Genomic DNA, 25,601 nt, shown 5'->3' with positions numbered 1-25,601 from the left:
CTGGACTTCGGGAAGGGACGGCGGGGCGGGGCGGGGCGGGGCGCATGCCAGCCCCGAGGTCTCGCCGCCCACCCGGGTTTCTCCAAGCCCCCGCCCGGGAAGGAGGCCCGGGAGCCCCCTCGCCCCAGCGCCGCTCTGAAGGGCGTCGCACTGCCGCTGCCTCCCGGGCGGGACCAAGAGGGGGATCTCAGCGGTGGCCCCTCGCGCGCCCGCCGTCAAGCGGCGCTGGAGGACGCGTGCCTGGTGCTCGGGGACTCGTGGCCGCGCGCCGCCTGGGACGCCTGCCTCGCGGTGGCGGGTGGCCGTGGCGCTGCGGGAGACGCCGCGAGAAGCCCGTGCGAGCCGCCCGCACTCTGCGTGTGCTCAGGAGCGCCGGCAAGGCTGGAAGCCGGGAGCGACCCGCCTGTGGCTGGCAGGTCGCGGCGGCGGCTGCGCCTTCTCAGCGCTGCGCGGGGGAGGCCGCGGAACGAACCTCCGCGCTGCGCGGGAAAGCGCCGCAGCCCCGGCCGGCGCCACAGGCTCTCGTCCCCCCACAGGCCGCCAGGCCCTTCCACAGGCCCCAAGGCCGGTCGGCCCCCTGCCGGTAGGCATCCGGTCAGGCCTGGCTGGCAGGGGGCCCTCCCACCAGACAGCGGCTGCCCCACCCTGCGGCACTTCCAGGCGCCCACCGTGGTGCTCCTGGCTCTGGGCAGAGGTGTGGGCTTTGCCTTCCCGGGTGGGTTCCCGCCTGCCTCCACGTCCTTTGCCACTGGTGCTTCCTAAGCAGGGCTGGGGGCGGCTTGGGGGCCTCTCCTTGGGTCTCCTGTCTGCCACTGGGAGAAGGAGCAGCGGCAGGAGTACGGGAGGTGTGGAGGGTCTCTGGTAGGAGTCCAGGGTTAGGCAGTGCATGTGTTTCTGGCCCCAGTGAGTGGGAGCCTGCCCTGGGCAACAGGAGGCAGAGAGGCTGTCCCTCTCTCCCCCGCTCCTGTCCCGGGGGGGGGGGGGAGTCTGGACTCTCAGGGCTCCCACTGTGACTGATCTGCCCTGTCAAGCTCAGCTGGGGGTGCCGGTGCCCAAGAATGTGGCTGGTATGTGCCCTTGTCGGGAGGCAGTTGCAGCAGAGGGAGAGGGAAGGTGGCACGTCCCACCCCATGAGGTCGGCTGCCCACCTGGCCATTGAGTGTCCCTTCCCGCCCTTTTTTGTGGGTCTGGGCATCCTTTGGGAGGCTCAGCCACAAGAGGATTTCCTATCTAAGGCAGGGGGTTTAACCAGGTGACCTATTAGGTCCCTTCCAACTGTATGGTTCTATATTGAAAGCAGACCCATAGCCAGGATTCTAGAGGTGGGGGGTGTCTTTTTTCAGGTTGGGCAATTATGCGGGGTATCTATACTGGTGTGCAAAATGAAAAGATAAGTCTGGAGAAACATCAATGACGAGCAACTCACCCAAATTGCATGAAGAGAAAATATGGGGGGGGGGGGGTTTGAAAGACACATTCATTATCTATAAAGCAATGCAACAATAATCTGCATAGAATAAATGTATCTCTGTATGCCTTCTAAAATGTGTTTGTCTCCATAGAAATAACATGCAACATATCCTTTCATTTATGATGCCGGTAGTATTGACTTGTATTGAAAGCCGATGACGCATTACTGATGCAGTGATTCATACAAAAATAACATTTATTTACTTTACATAAAAGCAAGAGGAAAGATATGCAAGTCAAATACAGTAACACCATTGGAACATTAGTTTTTTACAATACTCATTACTGTGTCTGTATTTGAGGGGGAGGGTTATGAGCACTACCTTCAGAGTCCAGGTCTACTAGCCAGGTAGACCTGGGCTCCCGCCTGAACTTGGAGCCCAGGTCTACCTGCTTGGGTAGACCCAGGCTCCTCAATGGCAGCCAAATCCTATCCACACTTTCCTGGGAGTAAACCCCATTGACTGCAATGGAACTTACTTCTGAGTAGACATGCATAGGATTGGGCTCTGAGCTTATAGCCTCTGTGGCTATTTGCTGGGCAGGTAGACCTGGGCTCCCGTTCCAGCCAATTTCATTGGCGCCCACCCAGTGGGTGTTCCCCTGGCACCCAAACTTGCTGTCCATTCCGGTGAGTGCCCTTCCCGATTGGCAGGACAGTTTGCACTCATGCCCCCCCAGATCCCCCCTGCTTAGAACATTTTCCACACTTAAGTTCTTGGTTCCCGTTACCCAAATGCTTTCCATGCTTTCTCTAACCAGAAAAAGGGTCTCCCCAGACCCAAAGCAGCAGCCATTAATTTAAAAAATATATCTGAAAGGCAAGAACACCACCATGATTTCTCCAAAAAGAAATGTTTCTGCCTGAGCTGATTGGAGGTGGCTGCCTGTGGGGAGGGGCTGAGCTCTCAGGGAACACAAACTGCAGTGGAGGACATTCAAGCATGTTTGGAGAACAAGAGGCTGAAAAAGAGGACAGGTTCAGAAAATATGCTAGGGGGCAAATTGCGGGCTCAGGGGTGGCAAAGCCCCCTTGGCCCCCCTAGCTAAGGCCCTGGTTGAAAGCAGCGCAGAGGGTCAGGAGGTCAGCATCAGGCCAGCTGCCAGGAGCACTGGCAGACCTAGAGGGGGGCAAACAGGGCAAATGCCCCGAGTGCTGACCCTCCAGGGTCGCCTCTCGGACCCTGACCCCCCTAGAGGAGCGCCCAGGAGTGCTGCGGAGAGGCAGCTTGCTGCCTCTCTGTCAGCGCCTCGGCGCCGACTGAGCCGCCCCCTCCCCTCCTCCTTTATAGGCTCTAGGGCGCCATCTCATCTCCTCCTATAAAGGAGGGGGGCCCCAGTCGGCACCAAGTCACTGCCTGAGAGGCAGCTTCCTTCTGCCTCCCAGGAGCACTCCTGGGCGTCCAGCAGAGGCAAAGCAGAAGCGGTGTGTGCCTCCTCCAATTTCGGAGGAGACGCGTGCCGCTTCCTGGGCTCCAGCAGAGCCTCGTGGAGGTCTCTTTTGGAGCAGTGTGGGGCTGCTGGAAGTCAGCCTGTCTGGGGCGCCGCTTCCAGCAGCCCCAGACAGCACCAGAGGAGAACTCAGCGCAGAACGCTCTGCCAGGGCACCCCTCCTCTGCCTCTTAGGGCAAACTGGGGGCTGCCCCGGGCGTGGGGACCCCCAGGAACGCCTCTGGCCAGGAGTTGGACTGGACTCTTGCTTCTATTTCTGCTGCCATGTGGGTGATGGTGAGGGCACCATTTTTTGCATCTGCCCCACTCTCAGAACAGCTCGGCCTGTCTCAGGTGCCTGAGAGCCCCACTGGCTCATTGTGCTGGAACCCGGGAGCGGTGGCAGAGCTGCTTTGGTACTATGCAAAGTACCTCTGGCTGTTGACAGTCTTTCCTCATCTCTTTCCCACAACTGTTCACTACACATAAAGCAGCAAAGCAAACCAACAACCCAAACTCAGTGCAACAGGTATGAAGAACGCAAAGAGCAGAGTCAGCAGGAAGTTCCTCCTGTAGGCACAGCAGAGCACCTTTGCCTGTCTGTGGGTGGGGGATGACCGGCCTATGTCAAAGGACTCCAGGGACCCGAAAGCCCTGCAGCTCCTTTTGTGTGGATAGCAACCTGGCTTCCAGGCGAGCTGGGGTTCAAAGCAGGGCTCCACCAGCCTGAATTGGGAGGCGGCAGCTGCTGCACCCACATCACAAGACAATGGCGGGCCTGCCTGTTCCCTCCCTGAGCTCACTGTCTGGGGAGAGAACTGTGTTCTGGCAGACTTCTGCCAGATGCTTCAACTTGCCAAGAGGCACAGGAGACAGCAGCAGTTGAAGCCCACGGATTTCTGTGCCGTTGCACAGCAAGGGTGCTCCAGCAAAAGGGGCTGTCCACACCACTAGCACCTCCTCTCAGCCTCCACTTGGGATTCCCCCCCCCCCCCAGCCTCTTCCGAGGAAGCATATTAACCAGGCTGTGCTGGGACAGGGTAGTGGGCTCTGGCAGTGGAGGCTGGCTGGCCGGCTGGGAAGCGGGCTCTGTAGTGTTTTGTCTCACATGGGTGTCCCCATTGTGGTGAAACATTGGGGTCAGGTCAAGTGCTTTCTGCTAAGCTGCTTCCTTGACTCCTTCGTTCTCAGGGAGATTGAAGGGAGGGTCAAAGGCAATGGGAGGGACTGGCTGAGAAGTTCATGGCTTCCGCTTAGAGCAGGGACTCTGTCAGGGAGCCCGTGAAAGGCTTGTGCTGCCAAAGAGAAAAGCAGATCGGTATCAGGGTGAGTGTGAGTGGAAGAGTGCCGGCTCTCTCCTTGGAAGCAGAGTGAGTGTGCCACAGCCCAGCCAGGAGGAAGTGTGGCCATTCTGGCCTTGCAGTGTAAGAGAGACTGAGGAGTGCAGACAGAGCGCAGCCCATCTCAGTCAGGCCTTGGATGCAGTTGGGCCCATTGGGGGGGGAGCACAGAAGGTTCTTTGCGGTCTCTGCCATGCCTCATCTGGTGTAAACAGCAAGAAATGCCCGGGCCTTATTAGACACCCCCCCAAGGGGCAGGAGAGGCGCAGGGGAAGTGAAAGACGTGGTGTGCTTCACTCCAAGGAGAAAGGACATCCTGATGCCTGGGCCCCCAATTTGCCTGGTTCTCCTTGGATGTGCATGTTGACTTCTTGACCCAAGCAGGCCTGGGTGTAGGTAGCCAGGCCTGCCTGGTTCTAGAAGTTGTCTTAGGTGCCCAGTGCTGCCACCTATGGGCCTTGTGAAGCCCTGGCCCGTCCTCCCTGCAGACTTTGTCCATGCTTGTCCAGGTGCCTGCAACTTAACCTTTCCCAGCCTGGCTTTTGGTTAATTATTCCTTATCCTAGATCCTGACATCTGCTGTGGGTCCCAGGCAAGCTGAAGGTCTGGGGAGAGTTAGGGGGATGTCTGATGTTCTCATGGTGTAATCTCTGCTGTTCATCAGGGGAGAATGTCAGTTTGCTGAAACACTGTGAAGGAGGTGTCCTGAGAATAAGAAAAACCCCAATTGACTAAACAAGGATCCCTGAAGCCTGACAAAAGTCTGCAACCCCATGGCCCTGGGGAGGGGGAAGGAGTTACTCATGCGTGCTGCTTTAGTTCATGACCGTGACTTATCTCACTAAGAATCTTAACAAAAGTCAGGATGATTTTTCTCAGCCTAGCAATAAAAAACTTCTGACCACATACTATTATTTATTTATTTATTTATACAGTTATTTATATATCGCCTTTCTTTGGTCATCAGATTTCTCCTCAGACTTTAATCCAAGGTGGTTTACATAGGCAGGCTGCTCTAAACCCCCTAGGGCTTTTTACAATTGAATAGTTCTAGTCTTTCATAGAACTCCTCATTCCAGCTGGATTCCTTCCCGGCCTGGTCTCTCTCTGGCCCTTTGCCTCCCACGCCTCCCATGCTATGACCATGAATGGCCATGCTGAGCATGTGGGCTCCTTTTCTAAAGCCTGAGGCGACTGTAATGGAGCCTGTCAAGAAGTTGCTTCCTCCACCCAAGTTGGACACCCAGCAGGGTCTCTTTGTGGCTAGGGGTGAAAGAATAGTCACTCATGCTCAAAGGCAGCCTTGCCCTGACCTGGAGAATAGATCAGTCTCCCAGAGCTGATTTCTGGGGCTGAACCCAGGTCAGCCGAGGTTCACCAGAAGTCCTGCAGCATGCCTTAAAGAAGCCCAGGACTGGTCATTTCTCTGGTGCCAATGACAATGTGTGTGACTACACACAGTTTCCTTGGAGTCTTCTGGGAACTGAGCTGTGCGTGTCCAAGGCTGAGATGTGTCCTTGGTGGAGGAGCGATAGGGCTGGCCATGCCCACAGCTGTGACTAAGCCTGCTTGGATGGAGGCTATTAAAAGGCCCTGCAGCCAATTCTCACTCCCACTGCTTCACACCACAATGTGGAGGTTCCTGGTCATAGTGCTGCTGGAAGCTGGGGGTACAGCACAGTAGTAGTTTTGGTGTCTGCTGCACCCGTGGCCTCTGGAAGCCCTGGCCATGAGCCATGAGGCACAGTCCCACTCCACTTCCTCCCTCGGCTCTGTCCCTCCATGCTGCACAAGGGCTATCCTGGCAGCAGGAATGGCCCAGCTGGGCTCCTTGAGTGCTGTTGCCTGACTCTGTCTGCCATGATGCAGGAATGACAAAAGGCCTCAATCTCTAGTGGCCATTCCCTGGCACCAAGCAGCAGCAGGTCCTGGCCCCCCAGCCTCCAGGGCAGCAGCCTCCCCCAAGTACCTCCAGAGGTGCTGTTGAGCTGGGCTTGGCAGGAGGGGTCCTCAGCAAGGCTTGGGCACCCAACTTCTGTGCTCAGCCATAGCTCTGCCTGGAGGATGCTTGAGTGTGGCTGGGGATGGGTCTCCCTTGGGAAGGGGACTGAAGGGCTGGTGTGGACCCCTGAGTGGCTTGACAGGGGGCTGAGGGAGAGGCCATTCTGACCTGTGCTCAGCACCTGGAGAGGATAGGAGTGGGCATCTCCTTCCCCCAGCACCAACACCTGTCAAACTTGGTGTGCGGTGGGTGTGATAGAGGCTGAGTTCCTGCGCTCTTTCCTCTCCTCAGTTCATGGTTGCGGAGAGTCCTCTTATCGCCCTGTGGGGAGAGTGGTGAATGGGGAAGATGCTGTTCCATACAGCTGGCCCTGGCAGGTGAGTGTGGCTACGGGGGGGGGGGGGGGATGGGAATGACTGCAGGAGGGCCAGTGGCTTCAGGGTGGCTCACAGCCCCATGCCCTGGAGGCCATGAGGCAGAGTGGGCCAGGGCCAGGAATGGATTCTGGGTAGGGGGGAGGAGAGCACTATGAACTCACCCACACAAAAGCCTCCTGCCCATGATGGCTTCCTCTCACAGGTCTCCTTGCAGTATGAGAGCAATGGCGAGTTCTACCACACCTGTGGGGGGACCCTTATTGCCCCCAACTGGGTCATGACTGCTGGGCACTGCATCTCGTAAGTCCCTCCTCTACATGTGCCGGGTGTAAGCGCTGGACTTGGCCAGAGAGGCTGAGGCTGTGGACATTGTGACTTCTTGGGACCTGAATATCGGGTAGAGGGAGGGGACAGTTGCCTTGGCCCCTAGGTTTGTTGCAGGTATGACACAGAGCACCTCTCATTTTGGAAAGAGAATTTATGGAAAAGTTGTTGCAGAAGGGGGGCAGTAAGGAATCCTTCACTGTGATCTCCTGCTCATAGCTTAGGCAAAAGTGGACAGGCCCCTCTCCCAAGGAAGCTGCAATTCAAGGCAGACAAGGGGAGAAAAACAGAGGGGGGGGGAGGTTCAGTGGGAGGGAAGGAGGGAAGGATTGCAGGTGCCACTACACAGCCCTTGTCAACTTCACTGCCCTGGAGACAAAGAACCCGGGAGAGGGGGGGGCAAAGGTCCAGAATGCGAGGACATGCACGTGGCCTCCAGGTAGGCTAGAACCTCAAGAACCTCACATGTTGGAAATGAAGCGCTGGAGGTGGAGTGCGGGGCTCATGGGCACTATGAAGCACCACCCCAATAGCGCCTGCTGCCGGAATGTGTCTCCCTCTGTGTTGACTCCCAATGGCATTTCCCTTTCAGCGCAACCCGTCGCTACAAGGTGGTGCTGGGCGAGTACGACAGGAGCATTGAGGAGGGCCCTGAACAGCATATCCTTGTGAACCCAGAGGATATCTTTGTGCACCCTGGCTGGAATAACAACTGTGTGTCTTGTGGGTACGTGCAGCACCCACAGAGAATCGGAGGGAATTGCTCCAGAGAATTCCTCCGCAAAGGAAAAGCCAAAGAGGGGGTCATGGGGGTCTAAGACAGGCGTGCCCCAACCCCAGCCCAGGGGCCATTTGTGGCCCTCAGGGACCCCCAATCCAACCCACAGGGAACCTCCAGTCTCCAATGAATTTCTGGTGCACCAAAGACTTGCTGGAGCCCACACTGGCTGACTCAACTGCTCTCAGCATGAGGGCAACTGTTTGACCTGTTCCATGAGCTTTGGGTTGAGGGCTCCTTCCACTGCTTGCTGTTTCACGTCTGTGATGCTGCTGCAGCGAAGGAAAGGCTGGCCTTGCTTTGTGCAAAGCCTTTTATGGTCCTTGAGTTATTGCAAGACCTTCATTCATTCATATAAGTTATTTATGTTACATATTTATGTAAATTTATTTAAATTTTAAATGTAAATTCATTCCTTTTTCCGCCGGTCCCCGATATAGTGTCAGAGAGATAATGTGGCCCTCCTGTCAAAAAGTTTGGAGAGCACTGCTCTAAGTGTAAGTGGGTTGCTTACAGAGGGAGAGAGCTCCACACCCTGCCCAGGGTGACTGAGGTCCCAGCCTCAGTGCAGCTAGAGTTGAGCCCAGGGAGCCCAGGAAGGTGACAGCATTCAGGGAGTAGAGCAGTGGGTCCACCTTGCCACCCTACACCTCTTTCTCTGCTCTGCTAAAGATGAGAAGGAGGCCACCTTGTGGGGGGGCATATCAAATGAGGAGCTTGTTTTTGTGAGAGGTGGTCGGTAGTGTTCTGGACTGTAGACTCTGCAGGCAGGTTGCTTCCATGAAGATCTCCTTTCACTGAGAAAAATATCTCAAATGAATGAGTCCAGTTGGCTCCGCATAGCACCCACCACTCCCTGCTCCGCTGAGGCTGGAACTGGATTCACAGGGCAGAGCTTCATGTGAGCAGCTTCCAGTGACAGGCTCTAGCTATAGAAGTCACGGCATAATAATGAGGAGGGTGTCATTGAGGGGCGGGCCCCCCCTTGCTGAAGGACCAAAGCTTAATTCCTGGCAGTATCTCCAAGTAGGGAAAGGAAAGACCCCACTGCCCATCAGTGCAGCTAGTGGAACCGATAGATAGCCTGACCCTAGATAGAGGGTCCAAGCCAGCTGAGGTTCTGCAAACCTCTTCAAGAGTAGCTCCAAGGACAAGCCTGACAGTATCCTAATCTGGGCTGGGGGGATAGTCACTAAGGCAGGAATGGCAGTAGAGAGGTCTCCCTGCGCACTGACAGAGTATGTCACCAATAGGAAGACTGTAGTTGTTTCCACTGGTGAGAACTTGACCCCTCCTGTTCTCCTTCCCCTTCAGTGATGACATTGCCTTGCTCAAGCTGTCCCGCAGTGCAGAGCTCAACGATAAAGTGCAGCCGGGATGCATCCCTCCCCAAGGGGAGCTGCTTGCCAACAATTTCCCTTGCTACATCACCGGCTGGGGGCGCCTCTACAGTACGTAACTCCTGTATCTAGGCTGTAGGTGGGATGTCTCTGGTGGCCTGGCTCTAGAGGTGTGTGTGATAGGGTGGTGGTAAAACTCTTCAGTGGCCTCCACAAACATTCTCACCGAGGCTTGCAAGCCCCAACCCCTCACCCCTTTGTTTCAGAGATGCCATAAGCTCCGTATCAGTGAGAGGCAACGTGCATGGATTTCAGGGAATTAGCATGTGTGCACATGGCCTGTTTAACAACCAAGCAGGAGGAGGAAGAGGCCGCCTCCTTCCAGAGTTGCCCTCGACTTTAATGCATGTGGGCATGGCGGTGGCCCAAGGAAGTTGCCTGCTAACTCTCCTGCTTGTCTTTCCTCTTGCAGCTGGTGGGCCTCTGCCCTCCAAACTGCAGCAGGCAGTGCTCCCAGTGGTGGACCATGCACACTGCACACAGGCTGACTGGTGGGGAAGCACTGTCAAGGAAAGCATGGTTTGCGCTGGTGGCGACATCCGAGCTGGTTGTAATGTGAGTACCAACAGCAGAAAAGAGGCAGAAACGTGCAATAACGTCATGAGTTATTGAGGAGACACTGGCAGCTCCAGGTCCCAACTAGTATTTCTGGAGTCAATGAAAAGCAGGCCCTGCCAAACTGCAGCTGAAAGAGCCCTCCCTGCACTGACTATTACCAGGAAGGACGTAGCTGCAACGCCACAGGTCTGGTTTGCTTCCTGTCCTAGCCAGCTAATCTACCCCACCTCAGCGGACATGGGAACTACAAGGAGTAGCATGTTCATCCTCAACAACATTCTTTGCTCAACCAGATCTCTCCCCCTGCGCTGGCCATTGTGAGAGTTCAGGTGGCCAAAGAGTTCAGACTTTTTAACGTTTCATTGTTACTGTTTTTTACCCTGGTATAAATTGGTTGGAATGACTTTGAAAGTGTTTTATAAGTATGTTAATAAACAGGTAGGAACGGAGCCTCTCATCCTTTGGCCTGCTTCTCCAATTTGTGGGGAAGATTCCCTTCCCTAGATCATCACAGCTCTGCACCTGCTCATGTTGCTCTTGAACCTGCTGCCATGGAAGTCCACATCAAAGCCAGTTGTCTGCCTGAAGTCCCAAGTTCTCCTTTAAGGGGGATAAATTCTGTAAGAAAAGTTGTGGAATGTTAAAGTATCAGGAAGCCCGCCCCCCAAAAGAGAGAGTAATGAGATCTTGGAGAATGATTTATTGTGACCTGAATGCCTTCATCACCAGGGGCATGAGAAGGTTGTGATGTCTCCACACACCCACAGAGCAGATGCTTCTGTAATGAACTGGGTAGCATCTAGCTTCTCAGGTGACTTACAAATATTATTCTTTCAGGGTGACTCAGGTGGCCCCCTCAACTGCCAAGCCGGTGATGGGAGGTGGTATGTACATGGAGTTACCAGCTTCGTGTCAGCCTGGGGGTGCAACACCTTGAAGAAACCCACGGTCTTCACCCGTGTCTCTGCTTTCAATGCCTGGATTGAAGAGGTAGTGTCCTTTTGTCTCACATCTTTGTAAATGGAGGGAGGAGCACATTGGCTGGTGCCCTGTGCAGCCCTTTCCCCAGCTCCCATAGCAGAGTGCTGGCTGCTCTGTCTCCCTGAGAGAAATCTCCGTCTCTTCTGCCAGTCCAAGTCATGAGTTTCCTGTCCCAAGAACTGTCTTCTGGGATCATGCCGGCTCTGACACATGCAAGAGTCAATGAAGAACAAAGGACGTTTGCTGCTTCTTTTTTGCTTTAGACCAGGGGTCTCTAATCTTTACAGTTTGAGGGTCACAATGCACAGGCATATCCGTGGGGTTCCATTATAGACCCCCCTGTGGATACTGTACTTGAAACCATGAATGCCAGTCCCACACCCATCCACTCCTGCACAATTTAAACTTAACGGGACAAGGGCTACATTCTCACTTAAATTAGGTTGCTGCACAACCTCCAGGCTACTCCCCTCCCCGGTAACCTGGCTGCTTACAAATGACTACAGTGAGGTTAACGGAATGGCAGCTTTCTCCTTTAAGGAACTTTGGCTGGGGTAAGACCTTAAACAAGCTAATGGGCTGGGGGGAAGCAGGGGCTCCCGCAATCCCCCCCCCCACAAGCCCATTAGGTCCTTTAAGGACATCTAAAGTTTTTTAAAGCAGAAGATTGCTAGAATCTTCTTTAAAGGGACCATTTGGCTGGGTAAGTTCCCTTTAATTCATTTTTGCCCAGCCCATGCTTGGGCAGAAGAACCTAGCAATCCTGCCTATCTGACAGCTTACCCTGAAGGTCCTGCCCCCCCCACTAGGGGGCTGCCAGTGCAAAACATTCCTCAGTCCCACCACAACTCTGCTTACTAATGAGATGTGTTGCAGACTACCTTGAAGTTGCATAGCTCAGTGAGAGGCACAGAATAGATTGTGGTTACTCTTCTTGTGCATTCACTAACAGTGTAACTCTGACTTTTCTTGCAGACCATTGGCAGCCACTAAGGTCGTGCCAGCAGCTCATTCCTCACCAGACTCCACCTTTGCTAAGAATAATAAAACATTTCTTGGCTAAACCCTTTCCTCCTTACTTGTCTCTCACCCTCCTTCCCCTCCTAATTCAGGCAGGATGTACCAAAACTGGCCACCCGGCGCACGCCCCTTTGTCAGCCAACAGTCCCTTTATGGACATTTCTCTGCATGTGAAATTAAGGCAGCTTCTTTCTGTCTTCCAATTCTCCTGAGGGAGGAAAGAAGTGGCATTTTCTGCTCAACATCTGGGTGTCCTCCATATGCATGGAGAAACTATTCAGAAACTGGGCAGGCAGGAACACAGTCACTAGCCTCTTGGCTTCTATGGATTCCCAGTTATGGTCATTAATAGGGCAGGTTAAGATCCCCCCTCCATGGCCCCCTCAGGATCTTTTCCCAGAGCTTCTCTTTGCTCTTCTTCCTCCTCATCCTCACTTTCTTCCCAAAACAAGTCCTTTGAGGCTGCAACACTTTTGCTTCTTTCGCTCTGCTGCAATTGCTCCTTCTGCGCTTCCTTGTGAGTACAGCAGCGGGGCAAGTGTATCTTAGACACACATTCTAAAAATGCCTCATTTTGGGAGGGCCTTGAAGGGCGAGATCCAACCAGGCTCTGGCCACAGCCAGCCTGCCAGCCTCTGAGGAGCCGCCATCACAGCCCCCACAGGCTCCAGGCTGGCTCTGCCACATCAAGACGGCCCCATTCCCCCCTCAGACTCCAGCTGGGTCCCCCCCCCAGCTCATGCCACTCTTCCCCTTGATGCCGTGAACCAAGAGCTCTCACTAAACACTAGCCAAAAATGCCATTTTAACATCAGCTCTGACTCTGCTTCTGGCTTAAAGATGCTTGTTAGCAAGAAAGCTGCAAGCCACCCCTCACCTGGTGTCTTGTCCTAAATACCTCCAGAGTCATATGCAACAACAGCACCTCAGAGCAAGGGCAACCTGAGGCTAAGTGCCTGTGGTCTCCTTTCTCTTTCCAGTACATCCTGCTCACTGTTGCAAAGGGTGGGGGGGCAGGCCAGTGCGTGAGGGTCTGGACAGTGAAGGCGGAGAGATCCTGGACCCTCGTCCCCTTAGTTTTGCCAGCCACACCTATGAGTTGAACTGAGCATGAGAGGCTGGCTGTGCCCAGCTACGCCTGCGCATGATTGGGCAACGGCCTCCTTGCTGCCTGGCTTTGTACAGCAATACAGGAGCCGTTTTCTGCTAGACCTTCCCTCAGAGCAGGGGTGTTCAAAGTTTTTGGCAGGAGGGCCACATCAGCTCTCTGACACTGTGCCGGGGCCGGGGGGGGGGGGGAAGAATGAATTTACATTTAAAATTTGAATAAATTTACATAAGTTTACATAAATACATACATTACAAGTTTACATACATTAAAGATGAACTTATATGAATGAATGAAGGTCTTGTGATAGCCTATATAAAAGGCCTTGCACAAAGCAAGAGTGGCCTTTCCTTTGCTGCTGAATCACAGATGGAGGAAGCCCTCATCCCACAGCTCACATGAGAGGTCAAACAGTCGCCCTGAGCTCAGTTGCGTCGGGCCAGAGTGGGCTTCAACGAATTTCAGGAGGGCCAGTGGGTCATTGGAGACTGGGGGCTCCCTGAGGACCACGTTGAGAGGCCTCAAGGGCCGCAAGTGGCCCCAGGGCCAGGGTTTGGGCACGCGGCGGGAGGAAGGGGCTCTGCACGGCGCCTGCCGCCCGGCGTCTCCGGCATGGCTGAGCGCCACAGCGCGCGCCTCCTTCGGCAAGCCTCGGGGGCTGCTCGGGCAGAGTCCCAGGGCAGCGTGGACGAGGCAAGGCGCGGCTCCGGAGCCCTCAGTCCGCCTCAGCAGCACTCCGGGCAGCGGCGGCTTCCCCCGCGCCTCTCTTGCCCGCCCACGCGAGGCCCGCCGGGAGGCGTGGAAAGGCCTCCGCGCAGACGCGCGTGGACGTGTCTGGGGCGGAAACGCCGCCAAGGCGCCGGCGGGCGCATGGAGACAGGCAGGCCGGCGGCGGCTCGGCTCGGCTCAGCTGCCGGTCCGCGGCCCTCCCGCCTCGCGCGGCCTCGACCTGCCGCCGGATCGGGCGCGGGCAGCCCCCGGCACGGCCGCCCCCCACCTCCGCCTGCCGCCCTTCTCCGCGGGAGGCGCTCCCGCCTCTGCGCTCCTGCGTGGCCCCGGCCCGCTCTCTGGAGGCCTGCTGCGGCCCCGGGCAGTGCGTCTCCCTCAGTCGGGGCAGGACCGGCGCCTTTGGAGCCGGATCCGGCCACGTGCCGCCTGCGGGCAGCCCCCGAGGGCTCTCCCGCTGCAGAGGGCCGGGCGGCGGAACCCCCGCTGGAGGGCGCAGGCCGGGCGCATGCAGCCTCTGAGGGCGCAGCGTCCTCTCGGGCTCCTCCAAGCGCCCCGGGGGAACCCCAAGCCGCTCTCGGGAAGGACGGGGCGGAGCGGGAGCAGCCGCCGGGCCCTCGGACGTTGCTCGGAGGAGGAGAGCGAGGCCTCGGGGCTGCCGCCGTGGGCTTCTTCGCAGGCAGGAGGAGCTCAGCGGGCGCGCCCCGGGAGGCGTCGAGCGGCTCCAGGGCGGCTCTGCTGCGAGCGAGGGCGCCTCCACACCGAGCCGGGAAAGGGAAGCAGCGGTGTTTCGCGCGGGGCGCAGATCGCGGCCTCCTTCCCCCGCACAGCGTGCCGACAGCCACGCCTGGCCTTCTCCTGGGGCGCCTTCGCGTGGCCCAGTGCCCCCACCAGGCAGGCAGGCAGGCAGGCCAGTTAGTTATCGGCTTTTTCCAGCCACCTGCGCTCCTTCCCAGGGAGTCCCAAGGCTGCATTCAGCCCTCACCAGCGAGGAGCTGCCTGCCGCTTGGGCCCGTGGTATGAAAAAAAGGCCTGGTCACTTCAGCAGTCAAAGGGCTTGAGTTTCATGCCAACCTGAGGACTTGTGAAATCATCATAAAAAGAGCTCCTCATAGGGTGTGCAGAGTGCCGCCCCCTCGCACAGGTGGCCTGCACCCACATCCGGAATGGGGGTAAGGGCAGCTGTTCCAGCTGCAGACCTGACTTCTGGGTATGTTCAAGCACCACCAACTCCCGTTCTAGAAATCAGACACATGTGAAGATCCTTCATCATTAAAAGCTGGATCCACTGAGGAAGGCCAGGCTGGGCAGCACAGCATAGCTCAGCTCAAGGGGTCCAGAATCCAGTCACCAACTGGGATATGCGCATATCTGCCTGCAGCTGCCAGGCTGAGCTCTTTAAGGGGGGCCATGTAAGCCTCTGCACTGCTCCATGCTGGCCAAGGGTGGGCTGAGGCCTTGAATAAAGCCTCCCTACTTTCTCTGTGCCTGGCAGAGGTCACCTCCATCCTGTGGTCCTCCATTGCCAGGTAACAGCCCCTGGACAGCTTGCTTCATTGGATGGTTCTTGGCCTAGGAGCTCCCTCACATCCTGCTCCAGTCTCAAGAATGTCCCCAGGTACGCACACCACTTCATTTATGTCCGTGTCTCCCATCTTTCTCAGGATACCTCAGGGCCTGAAGGTGGCAGGCAGGGAAGCAGTGTTGGCTGCTTGCAGGGAGAGTGGCTCAGTGGGTAGAGCTGCCCCCGGCTCTGCAATGCAGGGAGTCCCTCAGCCCCTCCCCAGGCTCAGACCCTGATCACTTGAAAGCACTTGTGGACTTTAGGACAAGAGCTGTCCTGAGGTGTTTGGGTGGACACTCCCTCTCTTCTCTGGCAAGGGGGTGGCCATTTTTTACAAACAAACAAACAAACAAACAAAAACTGGCTGAGAGAGAAAACTGGCCCCCTCACCTGGCACTTCTGATTGCAGCCACAGTAGACTCATTTTTGAAACAAGAAACTGGGACACAGGACACCAGATGCAGCTGCCCCCCCCCAGCTGCAGGCAAGAGTGACCTGCCAACCCCTCCACCCCTTGGCCAGCCACTCCAGCCAACTTCTCTGATGCCAGGACACTGGCTACATCTCCCCCTCCTTGTCAAGTGCAGGTGGGCAAGTCACAGGGCTGCATCCAAGTCAGGCTCTGACTGCCTTTCTGGCACTGGCCCAAATTGAGCAGGTGCGGTGGCCAGGTGGCATGCCTGAGCCCCTAGAGTGGCCTTCACTGCTAGGTGATAGGAGGGTGCAGCACCTGTGTCTGAGGCAATCCCCTCCCTCGGTGTCCTGCTGCTCTTGATAAAGGGGGCTATAAAGGCTCTGCAGTCCCTGTAAGCTGCCTCGCTCACAATGTTGGAGCTACTGATCCCTGTTCTGCTGGTGGCTGGTGGTGAGCAACAGTTTCTCCCCCCCCCCCCCCAGAGAGCACTAGAGCAACATGGTAGAGCACTAGAGTGACCTGGAGAGCAGCTCTGATGGGACAGGGCCCCAGCCAGACAGCCAGCCGTGCTCCTTTGGAGGCATTGCCAAGAATGAGAGAGAAAGTCCTCCTGACCAGCACCAGGGCAGCTCCAGCCCTGGGCAGGGGCACCTCAGGCAGATGTGTTGTTTAAGGCCAATGGGGAACTGGTGCTGCCCTGAAACCAGAGCTGACCTAAGTCATCCTTCCCTTCCCAGCTTCTGGGCTTGCTCACACCTAGTGCCTTTCATGATCACCTGCACATGTGCAAGTGTGATGATGACCCTGCACCCCCACCCAGTCAGGTTCACTGCAGGGGAGCAGAGCTGGGAGTGCTGGAGGAGACCAGGCCTGGACCAAGGAGCACTTCCACTGGGGGGAGGGAGGCACCAATCACAAGGTAGCCATTGTCTTCCCATCAGGGCAAGCTCTCCCTTGGCTTGAGACAAAAGCTTGGCTTGTCCTCTGAGGAGACAGCTCCACCAAGGGTGGTGTGCCCATTGCTGGCCCTGTGTTGCTCTCCTTGCTGGGAGGAGGGCAGAGCTGGGAGAGGTGTGTGTGCAACCTTCCGTCTGCACTGAAAGGGTGAAGCCTGCTGCCTCCCTGGCATCAGCACCTGCCCCTGCTTCTGGAGCCCCAGCCCTCCAGGCATGTCGACCCTCCTCTACTCTCTTCTCCGTAGCCTCTGGGTGTGGCCGGCCTGTCCACTCCCCCAACGCCAGGGTGGTGAACGGTGAGGAGGCCATCCCCTACAGCTGGCCTTGGCAGGTGAGCACCCAGCCCTCCTCAGCCCTCAGGGGAGTATGGGCCCTGAGACAGACTCTGGCCTTGCTCCACCCCAGGAGGCAGCAAGGAGCCCCATCCCAGCTGAGGGTCCTGGCCCTCCCCTGGGCAGGACTTGCCATCCTAGCCCCAGCACTGCAAGGCAGGTGCACATGAGAGGGGCCAACGTCTGTCCCATCTGCTCTACACCTCTTGTGGAGGCCCCCATTGCCCTCTGGTGACACCATGTTTCCTCCCCCCAGTCCTGGCCCTCTTCCCAGGGAAGGCTCCACATTTGCCTATCACCCTTTCCCCCAGCCAAGAGGGAGAGGTCTGTGTGGCTTCTTCATCCATCTCCTACCCCCATTTCTCAGCTCCCACTAGCACCATGGGCTTGTCCAACTGGTGCCAGCACCTCTGGGTGCCTCCTGCGTGTGACATCTGGAGATTTTGGGGGCCCTTTCCCCTCCCTGTGGCCTGCCAAGGCTGCCAGCACATGGGCCCAAGCAGGCTGGTGAGAAGTTTGCATCAGCTGTGGGCTCCCCAGGCTTACTGTGGGCCCCCAGATGTGGGGCTCTGCTGCCCCAGGCTCTGATAGCCGCCCACTCTCTTGCCTCTTTCCAGATTTCCCTGCAGTATGAGAAGGATGGGGTCTTCTACCACACCTGCGGGGGCTCCCTCATCGCCCCCGACTGGGTTATGACTGCTGCCCATTGCATCTCGTAAGCTGCCCCTGCCCTCATGCAGCCAGGCTGAAGGCAGGGTGTCTCCAGAGGGGGGCAGGGGGGATCTGCACCTTGGGAGTACTCCCACATCTCCCGGGTGGCCTCCTGTCTATGTGGCCTTTGACTCGTTTCCTCTGGCCAGTGACTGAACAGGCCTGGCTCTCTGGCTTCTTCTCCCTCCAAAGTCTTTTGCCTGCCTGGCACTTTGCTTTTTCAAAGCTTCTGGTCGACAGCCTGATCCATCCATCAAGGTGCACACTACACACCAGGCCCTTCCCTCCCACACTGAGGGTTGGTGAGGAGGATGAGGGGAGGGGAGGGCTTGCCAGGCAGCCAGTCCCCACCACTCAGGGGGCTCCAGCCCAGTGCAGCCCCGTTGTGTGACCCTGCCGGGGGGGGGGCTTCCCTTCCAGCAAGTCCCGCCGTTATGAGGTGGTGCTGGGCGAGTATGACATGAGCCAGGAGGAGGGCTCTGAGCAGCGCATCCCTGTGAACCCTGAAGACATCTTTGTGCACCCCCGCTGGATCTCCCTCTTCCCTGCCTTCGGGTAAGTCAATGGCAGCCCCCCACACATATGGCTGCAGCCCAACCGCTGTTCATGGCTTCTGGGAGAGATGGAGGGCTGAGGTGCCAGGACACCCTCTGGGCTGCATGTTTCTGAGAGGGGGCCTCCCCTCCCCCTGGATGTCGGGCAGCTCAGTCCAGCTGTTCTTCTGGGAGGCAGAACAGTCAGTAGGTGCTGACAGAGGCCCAGTGACTGACTGTGGGACTGCACCCCAGTGGCTAAAAGCATGACTACCATCTCTGAGGTGATGCTAACCTGCTGCTAAAAGCAATGACATGACAACTGCACTTCCTGCAAGGAGCTGAAGACGGCATGCACACTCCACTTTTGTTCTCACAACAACCCTGCAAGGTACATTAGAGGGGGGCAGCGTGGGCCTAGGACCTCCCAGTGAGCTTCACCTTGACTGTATGGGGATTTGAACTTCAGCCTGTGATGGCAGTCTAAGCACTATGCCACACTGTTTGAGACACCCTGAGCGAGGGAGAGCAGAGGGAGCTGGACCCTAGAAAGTCCCCCCCCCCGTGACTGCCTGTCCTGTTACACCCTAGCAACGACATTGCCCTGCTGAAGCTGTCCCGCAGCGCGGAGCTGAGTGACAAGGTGCAGCTGGCTTGCCTCCCACCGGCAGGGGACATCCTGCCCAACGAGTACCCCTGCTATATCAGCGGCTGGGGGCGCCTCTACAGTAGGTGATGCGGTGGGGGCAGCAGGGTGCAAGTGTGCATAAGTGTGTCCCTGTTGTGCACAAGCCCCACTGTCCTGAGGAATGCCTGTGATGCGATCAGCTGATCCTTGGATCAAAGTGCACCAGCGCTTAAGGGGGAGCCGGGGGGCACTGCAGAGCCACATCTTCTGTCCAAAAGTCACTCTGCTCGTACCCAAAGCTTGGAGGAGATGAAGAAGCAAACTCCAACAAGGCTCTGGTTGTAAAAGGGAGTTTCTCAAGGCCCCTGCCCCGCCATGTGCCTCCGTCTCCTGACTGGGGCTGGAGAGCTCTCACCACCAAGCAGCAGGGAGGCTTCCTTCTGTCCTGGGGAGACCAGCCTGCCACCCCCTGCAGAGAGGCCAAGAGGCTGTTGAGCCTGTCCAGGTCATCTGCAGCTTACACTGCTGGCCGGGGGACGGCTGGCAGCAGAAGCTGAGGGCATGGCCCCTGTGAGGCCCTCCCGGTACCAGGGCCAGTCAACCCTCCTGTGGCTCTTGACAGGAACCCTTTGGGAGGGGTTTTTTGGAGCCACTGCGCTGGGCAGGGCCTGCTGTGCCATCCATGACCCTCCCCCTCCACAGCCAACGGCCCCCTGCCCGACAAGCTGCAGCAGGCGCTGCTGCCGGTGGTGGACCAGGAGCACTGCAACCAACCTGACTGGTGGGGAGGCGTCATCAGGAAGGAGATGGTCTGCGCGGGTGGGGACGTCAAGGCCGGCTGCAATGTAAGTTGGAGGGGTGGGGATCCGAGGAGGAGGCCTGCCTGGAACAGCTTCAGTGCCACGAGGTGTTCCCACCAGTGCCCTTGTCTGTATCTGGAGAAGACAGGCATGTGGCCTCCTTCACTGAGCCCCAGGGGTGGTGCTGCCCTCAAACCCTTCCAGATACAGAGGGCAGTGAGGCCAGCAGCGCCACTAGTCCGGGCCTGTCTGTGCGCAGAGACTGAAGGCCAGCCTGCTCTGCCCCTCCCCGCTGGTTTGCTGGCAAGTTCCGTTGTGGAGGTCGAGGAGGATGGGTTGTCAACTGTACCGGGAAGAGAGCCCCAGGCGACAGTGTCCTCTACCTGGCCATTCGGGACCAGCCCCCCTGGGGTGGTGGGGAAATCTGCTTCTCTCCAACCAACACAGACCACAGAACGCCCCCCTGTGGTGCTGTACACAGTTGCTGCCTGTGGTGAACACAAGGCTAGGTTGGGCCTCCCCCCATCGCTGTGGGCTCTAGGGGTGGTGCCTATGCCACCCCAGGCAACCAGGTCCAGCTGTTCTCTCTGAGTGGCCCCCTCACAGCATTTCCTGGATGGCTCTTGCTTCCAGGGTGACTCTGGTGGACCCTTGAACTGCCAGGCTGAGAATGGGCAGTGGGAGGTCCATGGGATCGCCAGCTTTGTCTCCTCACTGGGGTGCAATGCCCTGAAGAAGCCTACCGTCTTCACCCGTGTCTCCGCCTTCGAGTCCTGGATCCAGGAAGTGAGTAGCCTCTCCTTGTCTGCTTGCTGCTCTGGTCAGGAAAGGCATGCCTGGGGCCAGGGCAGGGAGGGTGAGCGGAGAGGGTGATGCCTGCACAGTGCCAGCACTGCTGCTGAAGGACCAAACGCCACTCTCCTTTTGCTCCGCTTTCAGACCATCGCAAAACATGCCTGACTGAGGATGGCCTGAGCAGACTTGGGAGGAGGTCCAGAATAAAATCTCAGAAGCTGAGCCCTGAGTCCAGGTGGTTTTCTTGGGGCAGGGAGGGGAGTGCTCCTTCACCCCCATCAGGCTTTGGGTCTCTGGCCAGCGTCGTCTCCTGCAAACCAGGCCCCCCTCCTTATGTGGTGCCAGGCTCGCACACTTGCTTTTCTCCTCCTAAACACAGCACAAAAGGAGGCTTAGACCAGGGGCATCAAACTCATTTCATATAGTGGGTCAAATACCATTCATGGTGCTGCTGGGGGCAGAAGTGACATCTTGAGCAGGAAGTGACACCATTAGTCAGATAATGGCCTAAACTAGAACATAAGAACAGCCCCACTGGATCAGGCCATAGGCCCATCTAGTCCAGCTTCCTGTATCTCACAGTGGCCCACCAAATGCCCCAGGGAGCACACCAGATAACAAGAGCCCTGCATCCTGGTGCCCTCCCTTGCATCTGACATAGCCCATTTCTAAAATCAGGAGGTTGCACACGCACATCATGGCTTGTAACCCGTAATGGATTTTTCCTCCAGAAACTTGTCCAATCCCCTTTTAAAGGCATCCAGGCCAGATGCCGTCACCACATCCTGTGGCAAGGAGTTCCACAGACCAACCACACGCTGACTAAAGAAATATTTTCTTTTGTCTGTTCTAACTCTCCCAACACTCAATTTTAGCAGATGTCCCCTGGTTCTGGTGTTATTTGAGAGTGTAAAGAGCATCTCTCTATCCACTCTGTCCATCCCCTGCATAATTTTGTATGTCTCAATCATGTCCCCCCTCAGGCGCCTCTTTTCTAGGCTGAAGAGGCCCAAACGCCGTAGCCTTTCCTCATAAGGAAGGTGCCCCAGCCCAGCAATCATCTTAGTCGCTCTCTTCTGCACCTTTTCCATTTCCACTATATCCTTTTTGAGATGCAGCGACCAGAACTGGACACAATACTCCAGGTGTGGCCTTACCATAGATTTGTACAACGGCATTATAATACTAGCCGTTTTGTTCTCAATACCCTTCCTAATGATCCCAAGCATAGAATTGGCCTTCTTCACTGCCGCCGCACATTGGGTCGACACTTTCATCGACTTGTCCACCACCACCCCAAGATCTCTCTCCTGATCTGTCACAGACAGCTCAGAACCCATCAGCCTATATGTGAAGTTTTGATTTTTTGCCCCAATGTGCATGACTTTACACTTACTGACATTGAAGCGCACCTGCCATTTTGCTGCCCATTCTGCCAGTCTGGAGAGATCCTTCTGGAGCTCCTCACAATCACTTCTGGTCTTCACCACTCGGAAAAGTTTGGTATCGTCTGCAAACTTTGCCACCTCACTGCTTAACCCTTTCTCCAGGTCATGAAGAGGTTGAAAAGCACAGGTCCCAGGACAGATCCTTGGGGCACACCGCTTTTCACCTCTCTCCATTGTGAAAATTGCCCATTGACACCCACTCTCTGTTTCCTGGCCTTCAACCAGTTCTCAATCCATGAGAGGACCTGTCCTCTAATTCCCTGACTGTGGAGTTTTTTCAGTAGCCTTTGGTGAGGGACCACGTCGAATGCCTTCTGAAAGTCCAGATATATAATGTCTACAGGTCAAAGTACTTTGTGGTCAAAGCACTACAGGTCAAAGCACTACAAACTAAGCACTTTGTTCTCAGGAATTCATTAACTGCAAATGGCAGAAAACATGGAAATCTTAATCATATTTTCAAGATATGAGAGAGCCCAATGATCACACAGGCCATCCTTTCAGCAGCATCACTTCATTGCAAAGCAGCAGAGAGGTGCTCTATGAAGTGACCTCAGCAGAAATGGCACTGCTGAAAGGGCAGCCCATGTGATTACTGGACTCTCCCAGCTCCTTGGCAGTGTCTCCCTCTCACTTCTCTTAGTCAGCCCCTTCCCCTGTAGTGTTCCTTGCCTTCTGAGACCTCCTTCCATCTCTCTGTCCCAGTGCCTTGGCAGAAGCAGCACTGCTGAAAGGGTGGTGCTGGGAGAGCCTAACTATCACTGGGGCAAGGCAGAAAGCGCTCTGCCTGCGGGTCTCATGTTGGAGTAGAAGGTCCTGAAGGGGGCTGGTGGGAGCAAAGCAGCAGCTTTTGGAAGGAAGGTATCCCAACCACAGGACTGCAGGTGCCCAGGAGGAGAGAGAGGACTGAACATTTCAACATCCCCTCCCCCACCTCCACAGCTCAGCCCCTGATCTTGGAGGAGAAGCAGGCAAGGGGCGGGGGGGGCACCTTCATTCCCAAGATGAGGAAAAGGCAGCGCCAGGCAAAGCTCCACAGTTGGGGGTCTTGGGAGTTCCCACCAGCCCCCCACCGCGCCTTGGCTCTGGAGGAGAAGGATACACCATCTCTGCGTTCATCACTCCTCCCAGGAAGATGTCTCCAAGCAGTCTTCCTGGGCAGTGGCTTCACTAGGGTTTGCATCACCCAGTACGGGAGGCCAGCGTGTCACCACCATGATGGACCACCTCCCATGCAGTGTGGGCAGGTCAATACCCCAGGCAGTGGGCATGTTGACATATCATCGCCCTACCGCTACTGGTTTTTTTGGTTATAACTTTTGATAGAATAGAGGTATTTCAACATGGTATGTTTCATTGCATTCTGCATGCAATTTCACATTGAATGATATATAACATGATGATATTGTTTGAAAAAACCAAAATTTTGACAATTTTGGCCAGTAGTGGTGTCACCCCGCTGTGCCAGGTGCAGCCCACATCCCCCAGTGACTCCACTGTTCTTGGATTTGCGGCGGCCCCTCCACCGCTCCGCATATGCATTGCCTGCCAAAGAGGATTGCTGCACACCTCCCCTCCCCTCATCCTGCATGACTGGCTGGTGCCATGCGCCCCTTTGTCAGCAGGTGGCAGCAGCAGCCCAGAAAGACAGGGTTGGGGCTGGCAGTGCCAGCTGCGCTTCCCCCCCCCCATGACTGCGCTCCTCGGTCCTGGACTGTGGCTGCTCTGGGGAGAGGAAGGGGATCTTGGCACACCTTTGGGGAACCATCACCCCACCCTTTCTATGTGGCACAATTGCTCTATATACTGCAGTGCATTCCAAGCCATGGTTGAACCCCAGCACTGAAAGCACACTTGGCTGAGCTGGGCAACCACGCTGGGGGGCCAGCCCCTCATCCAAAATTCAGATGAGCCACTGGCTGGGAGGAGGAGGAGGAGGTGATAAGAACATAAGAACATAAGAACAACCCCACTGGATCAGGCCATAGGCCCATCTAGTCCAGCTTCCTGTATCTCACAGCGGCCCACCAAATGCCCCAGGGAGCACACCAGATAACAAGAGACCTCATCCTGGTGCCCTCCCTTGCATCTGGCCTTCTGACATAACCCGTTTCTAAAATCAGGAGGTTGCGCATACACATCATGGCTTGTACCCCATAATGGATTTTTCCTCCAGAAACTCGTCCAATCCCCTTTTAAAGGCGTCTAGGCTAGACGCCAGCACCACATCCTGTGGCAAGGAGTTCCACAGACTGACCACGTGCTGAGTAAAGAAATATTTTCTTTTGTCTGTCCTAACCCGCCCAACACTCAATTTTAGTGGATGTCCCCTGGTTCTGGTATTATGTGAGAGTGTAAAGAGCATCTCCCTATCCACTCTGTCCATCCCCTGCATAATTTTGTATGTCTCAAGCATGTCCCCCCTCAAGCGTCTCTTTTCTAGGCTGAAGAGGCCCAAACGCCGTAGCCTTTCCTCATAAGGAAGGTGCCCCAGCCCCGTAATCAGCTTAGTCGCTCTCTTTTGCACCTTTTCCATTTCCACGATGTCTTTTTTGAGATGCGGCGACCAGAACTGGACACAATACTCCAGGTGTGGCCTTACCATCGATTTGTACAACGGCATTATAATATTAGCCGTTTTGTTCTCAATACCCTTCCTAATGATCCCAAGCATAGAATTGGCCTTCTTCACTGCCGCCGCACATTGGGTCGACACTTTCATCGACCTGTCCACCACCACCCCAAGATCTCTCTCCTGATCTGTCACAGACAGCTCAGAACCCATCAGCCTATATCTAAAGTTTTGATAGGGTATATCTAAAGTGATATATATATCTAAAGTGATGAAAGGGTCTCTCTTGGCTACTAGTCATGACGCTGCGTGGAACTTCCAGGCTCAGGGGCAGTCTACCACAGATGGGTGCTAGGTGCTGCCATTGCCTTCTGAACAGCTGCTGTGACAAATGGTGCTGGGATCAGGTGGCACCTGGTCTGGGCACTACTGGACACCTGCCTTTATCCCTAACTGGGCTGCATGTACCTGCTCTCTCCGCCTTCTCTCACACTATCCACAAGCACTCAGCACTATGCTCACACCCAAGAGCCTCAACCTGTGCTGCTTCTGAACCCCAGGACAGACCCCAGCAGCAGCAGGCATCCCATGGTTGTGGACTCTTGCCAGGGATCCTGTCAGGCAAAGCCTTCTTGTCTGTCTCCTAGGACAAGTGGGGAGAGCTATAGATAGCTTGGTGGCCAGGTCAGGTCCAGCACCGGCTCACAGAGTGGCCTCCCTCACCCTCCATGCACGCTTTCCTTCTCAGCTTCTATTCAGGGGTCCCTGCAGGGGCTGAGTGCTTTGCAGCAGGGCTCTGGGGCCAGCTGGGCTGAGTCTTTGCCAGCAGATATGTCAAGGAGCATCCTGGCCCATGAAGTTAGCACCCTGTCCTTTTCCCAGAGCACCACAGTGGAAGAGGACACAGTGCACCTTGTTACCCTTTGCCTGACCCAGCTCCTGTGCACAGCCTCCAAATCCAGCTGCCTAATCCAAGCAGCAGTACTGCAAGTGGTCTTCCAGGGAGGGGGGAAAGAGGGCCTCACCTTCCGAGGTGTCCTAGACATTGGGGAGCTTAGCCCTGCTCTCCAGTGCTGTTGACAGGGAACACACACCCCTGCTCTCGAGCCTCCCTGAGCTCCCCACCCAGTACATGTCCTGCTGCATCAAACCATTGTAGGCTGCCACCTTTTCATACCTTGGCCATAGGCCGTGGAATACTCCGCCACCAGGCCTGGCAACTGCCGTCACAGGATGCTGGACCAGACCATGAGTTTTGTTTTTAAGTCAGTGCCTTGTAGTCAGGGTGGTGAAAGGCAGGGCCTCTGAGAGGAATTTTATCAGGGGGTACAA

General features: G+C 56.2%; 2 protein-coding genes across 2 annotated transcripts; both read left to right on the top strand.

Moving 5' to 3' along the window:
* Window positions 1-44: 44 nt before the first annotated feature.
* Window positions 45-11,700, top strand: LOC136660230 (proproteinase E-like). The gene is made up of 9 exons (XM_066637332.1): window positions 45-564; window positions 4,141-4,227; window positions 6,535-6,620; window positions 6,823-6,920; window positions 7,537-7,671; window positions 9,037-9,173; window positions 9,535-9,677; window positions 10,518-10,670; window positions 11,637-11,700. The coding sequence occupies exons 1-9, from the start codon at window positions 45-47 to the stop codon at window positions 11,652-11,654; spliced, it is 1,377 nt and encodes a 458-aa protein (XP_066493429.1). The 3' UTR covers window positions 11,655-11,700.
* A 4,204-nt stretch (window positions 11,701-15,904) lies between these two features.
* Window positions 15,905-20,414, top strand: LOC136660229 (proproteinase E-like). Its single transcript, XM_066637331.1, has 8 exons — window positions 15,905-15,944; window positions 16,696-16,781; window positions 17,400-17,497; window positions 17,914-18,048; window positions 18,618-18,754; window positions 19,357-19,499; window positions 20,088-20,240; window positions 20,394-20,414. Exons 1-8 carry the CDS (start codon window positions 15,905-15,907, stop codon window positions 20,412-20,414), a joined length of 813 nt encoding a protein of 270 aa, XP_066493428.1.
* Window positions 20,415-25,601: the final 5,187 nt, after the last annotated feature.

This window comes from Tiliqua scincoides, chromosome 9 (assembly GCF_035046505.1).
Source record: "Tiliqua scincoides isolate rTilSci1 chromosome 9, rTilSci1.hap2, whole genome shotgun sequence".
NCBI lineage: Eukaryota > Metazoa > Chordata > Lepidosauria > Squamata > Scincidae > Tiliqua > Tiliqua scincoides.
The sequence above is the reverse complement of the archived record's forward strand: the minus strand, read 5'-3'. Positions and strand labels throughout refer to the sequence as shown.

Coding starts and splice junctions, on each gene's coding strand:
- LOC136660230 (XM_066637332.1), top strand. CDS start 45: ATGCCAGCCCCGAGGTCTCGCCGCCCACCCGGGTTTCTCCAAGCCCCC. Junction 4,228..6,534: donor AAAAGCAGATCGGTATCAGG/GTGAGTGTGAGT, acceptor TCCTCTCCTCAG/TTCATGGTTGCGGAGAGTCC. Junction 7,672..9,036: donor AACAACTGTGTGTCTTGTGG/GTACGTGCAGCA, acceptor CTTCCCCTTCAG/TGATGACATTGCCTTGCTCA.
- LOC136660229 (XM_066637331.1), top strand. CDS start 15,905: ATGTTGGAGCTACTGATCCCTGTTCTGCTGGTGGCTGGTG. Junction 17,498..17,913: donor ACTGCTGCCCATTGCATCTC/GTAAGCTGCCCC, acceptor CTTCCCTTCCAG/CAAGTCCCGCCGTTATGAGG. Junction 18,755..19,356: donor CGGCTGGGGGCGCCTCTACA/GTAGGTGATGCG, acceptor CCCCCTCCACAG/CCAACGGCCCCCTGCCCGAC.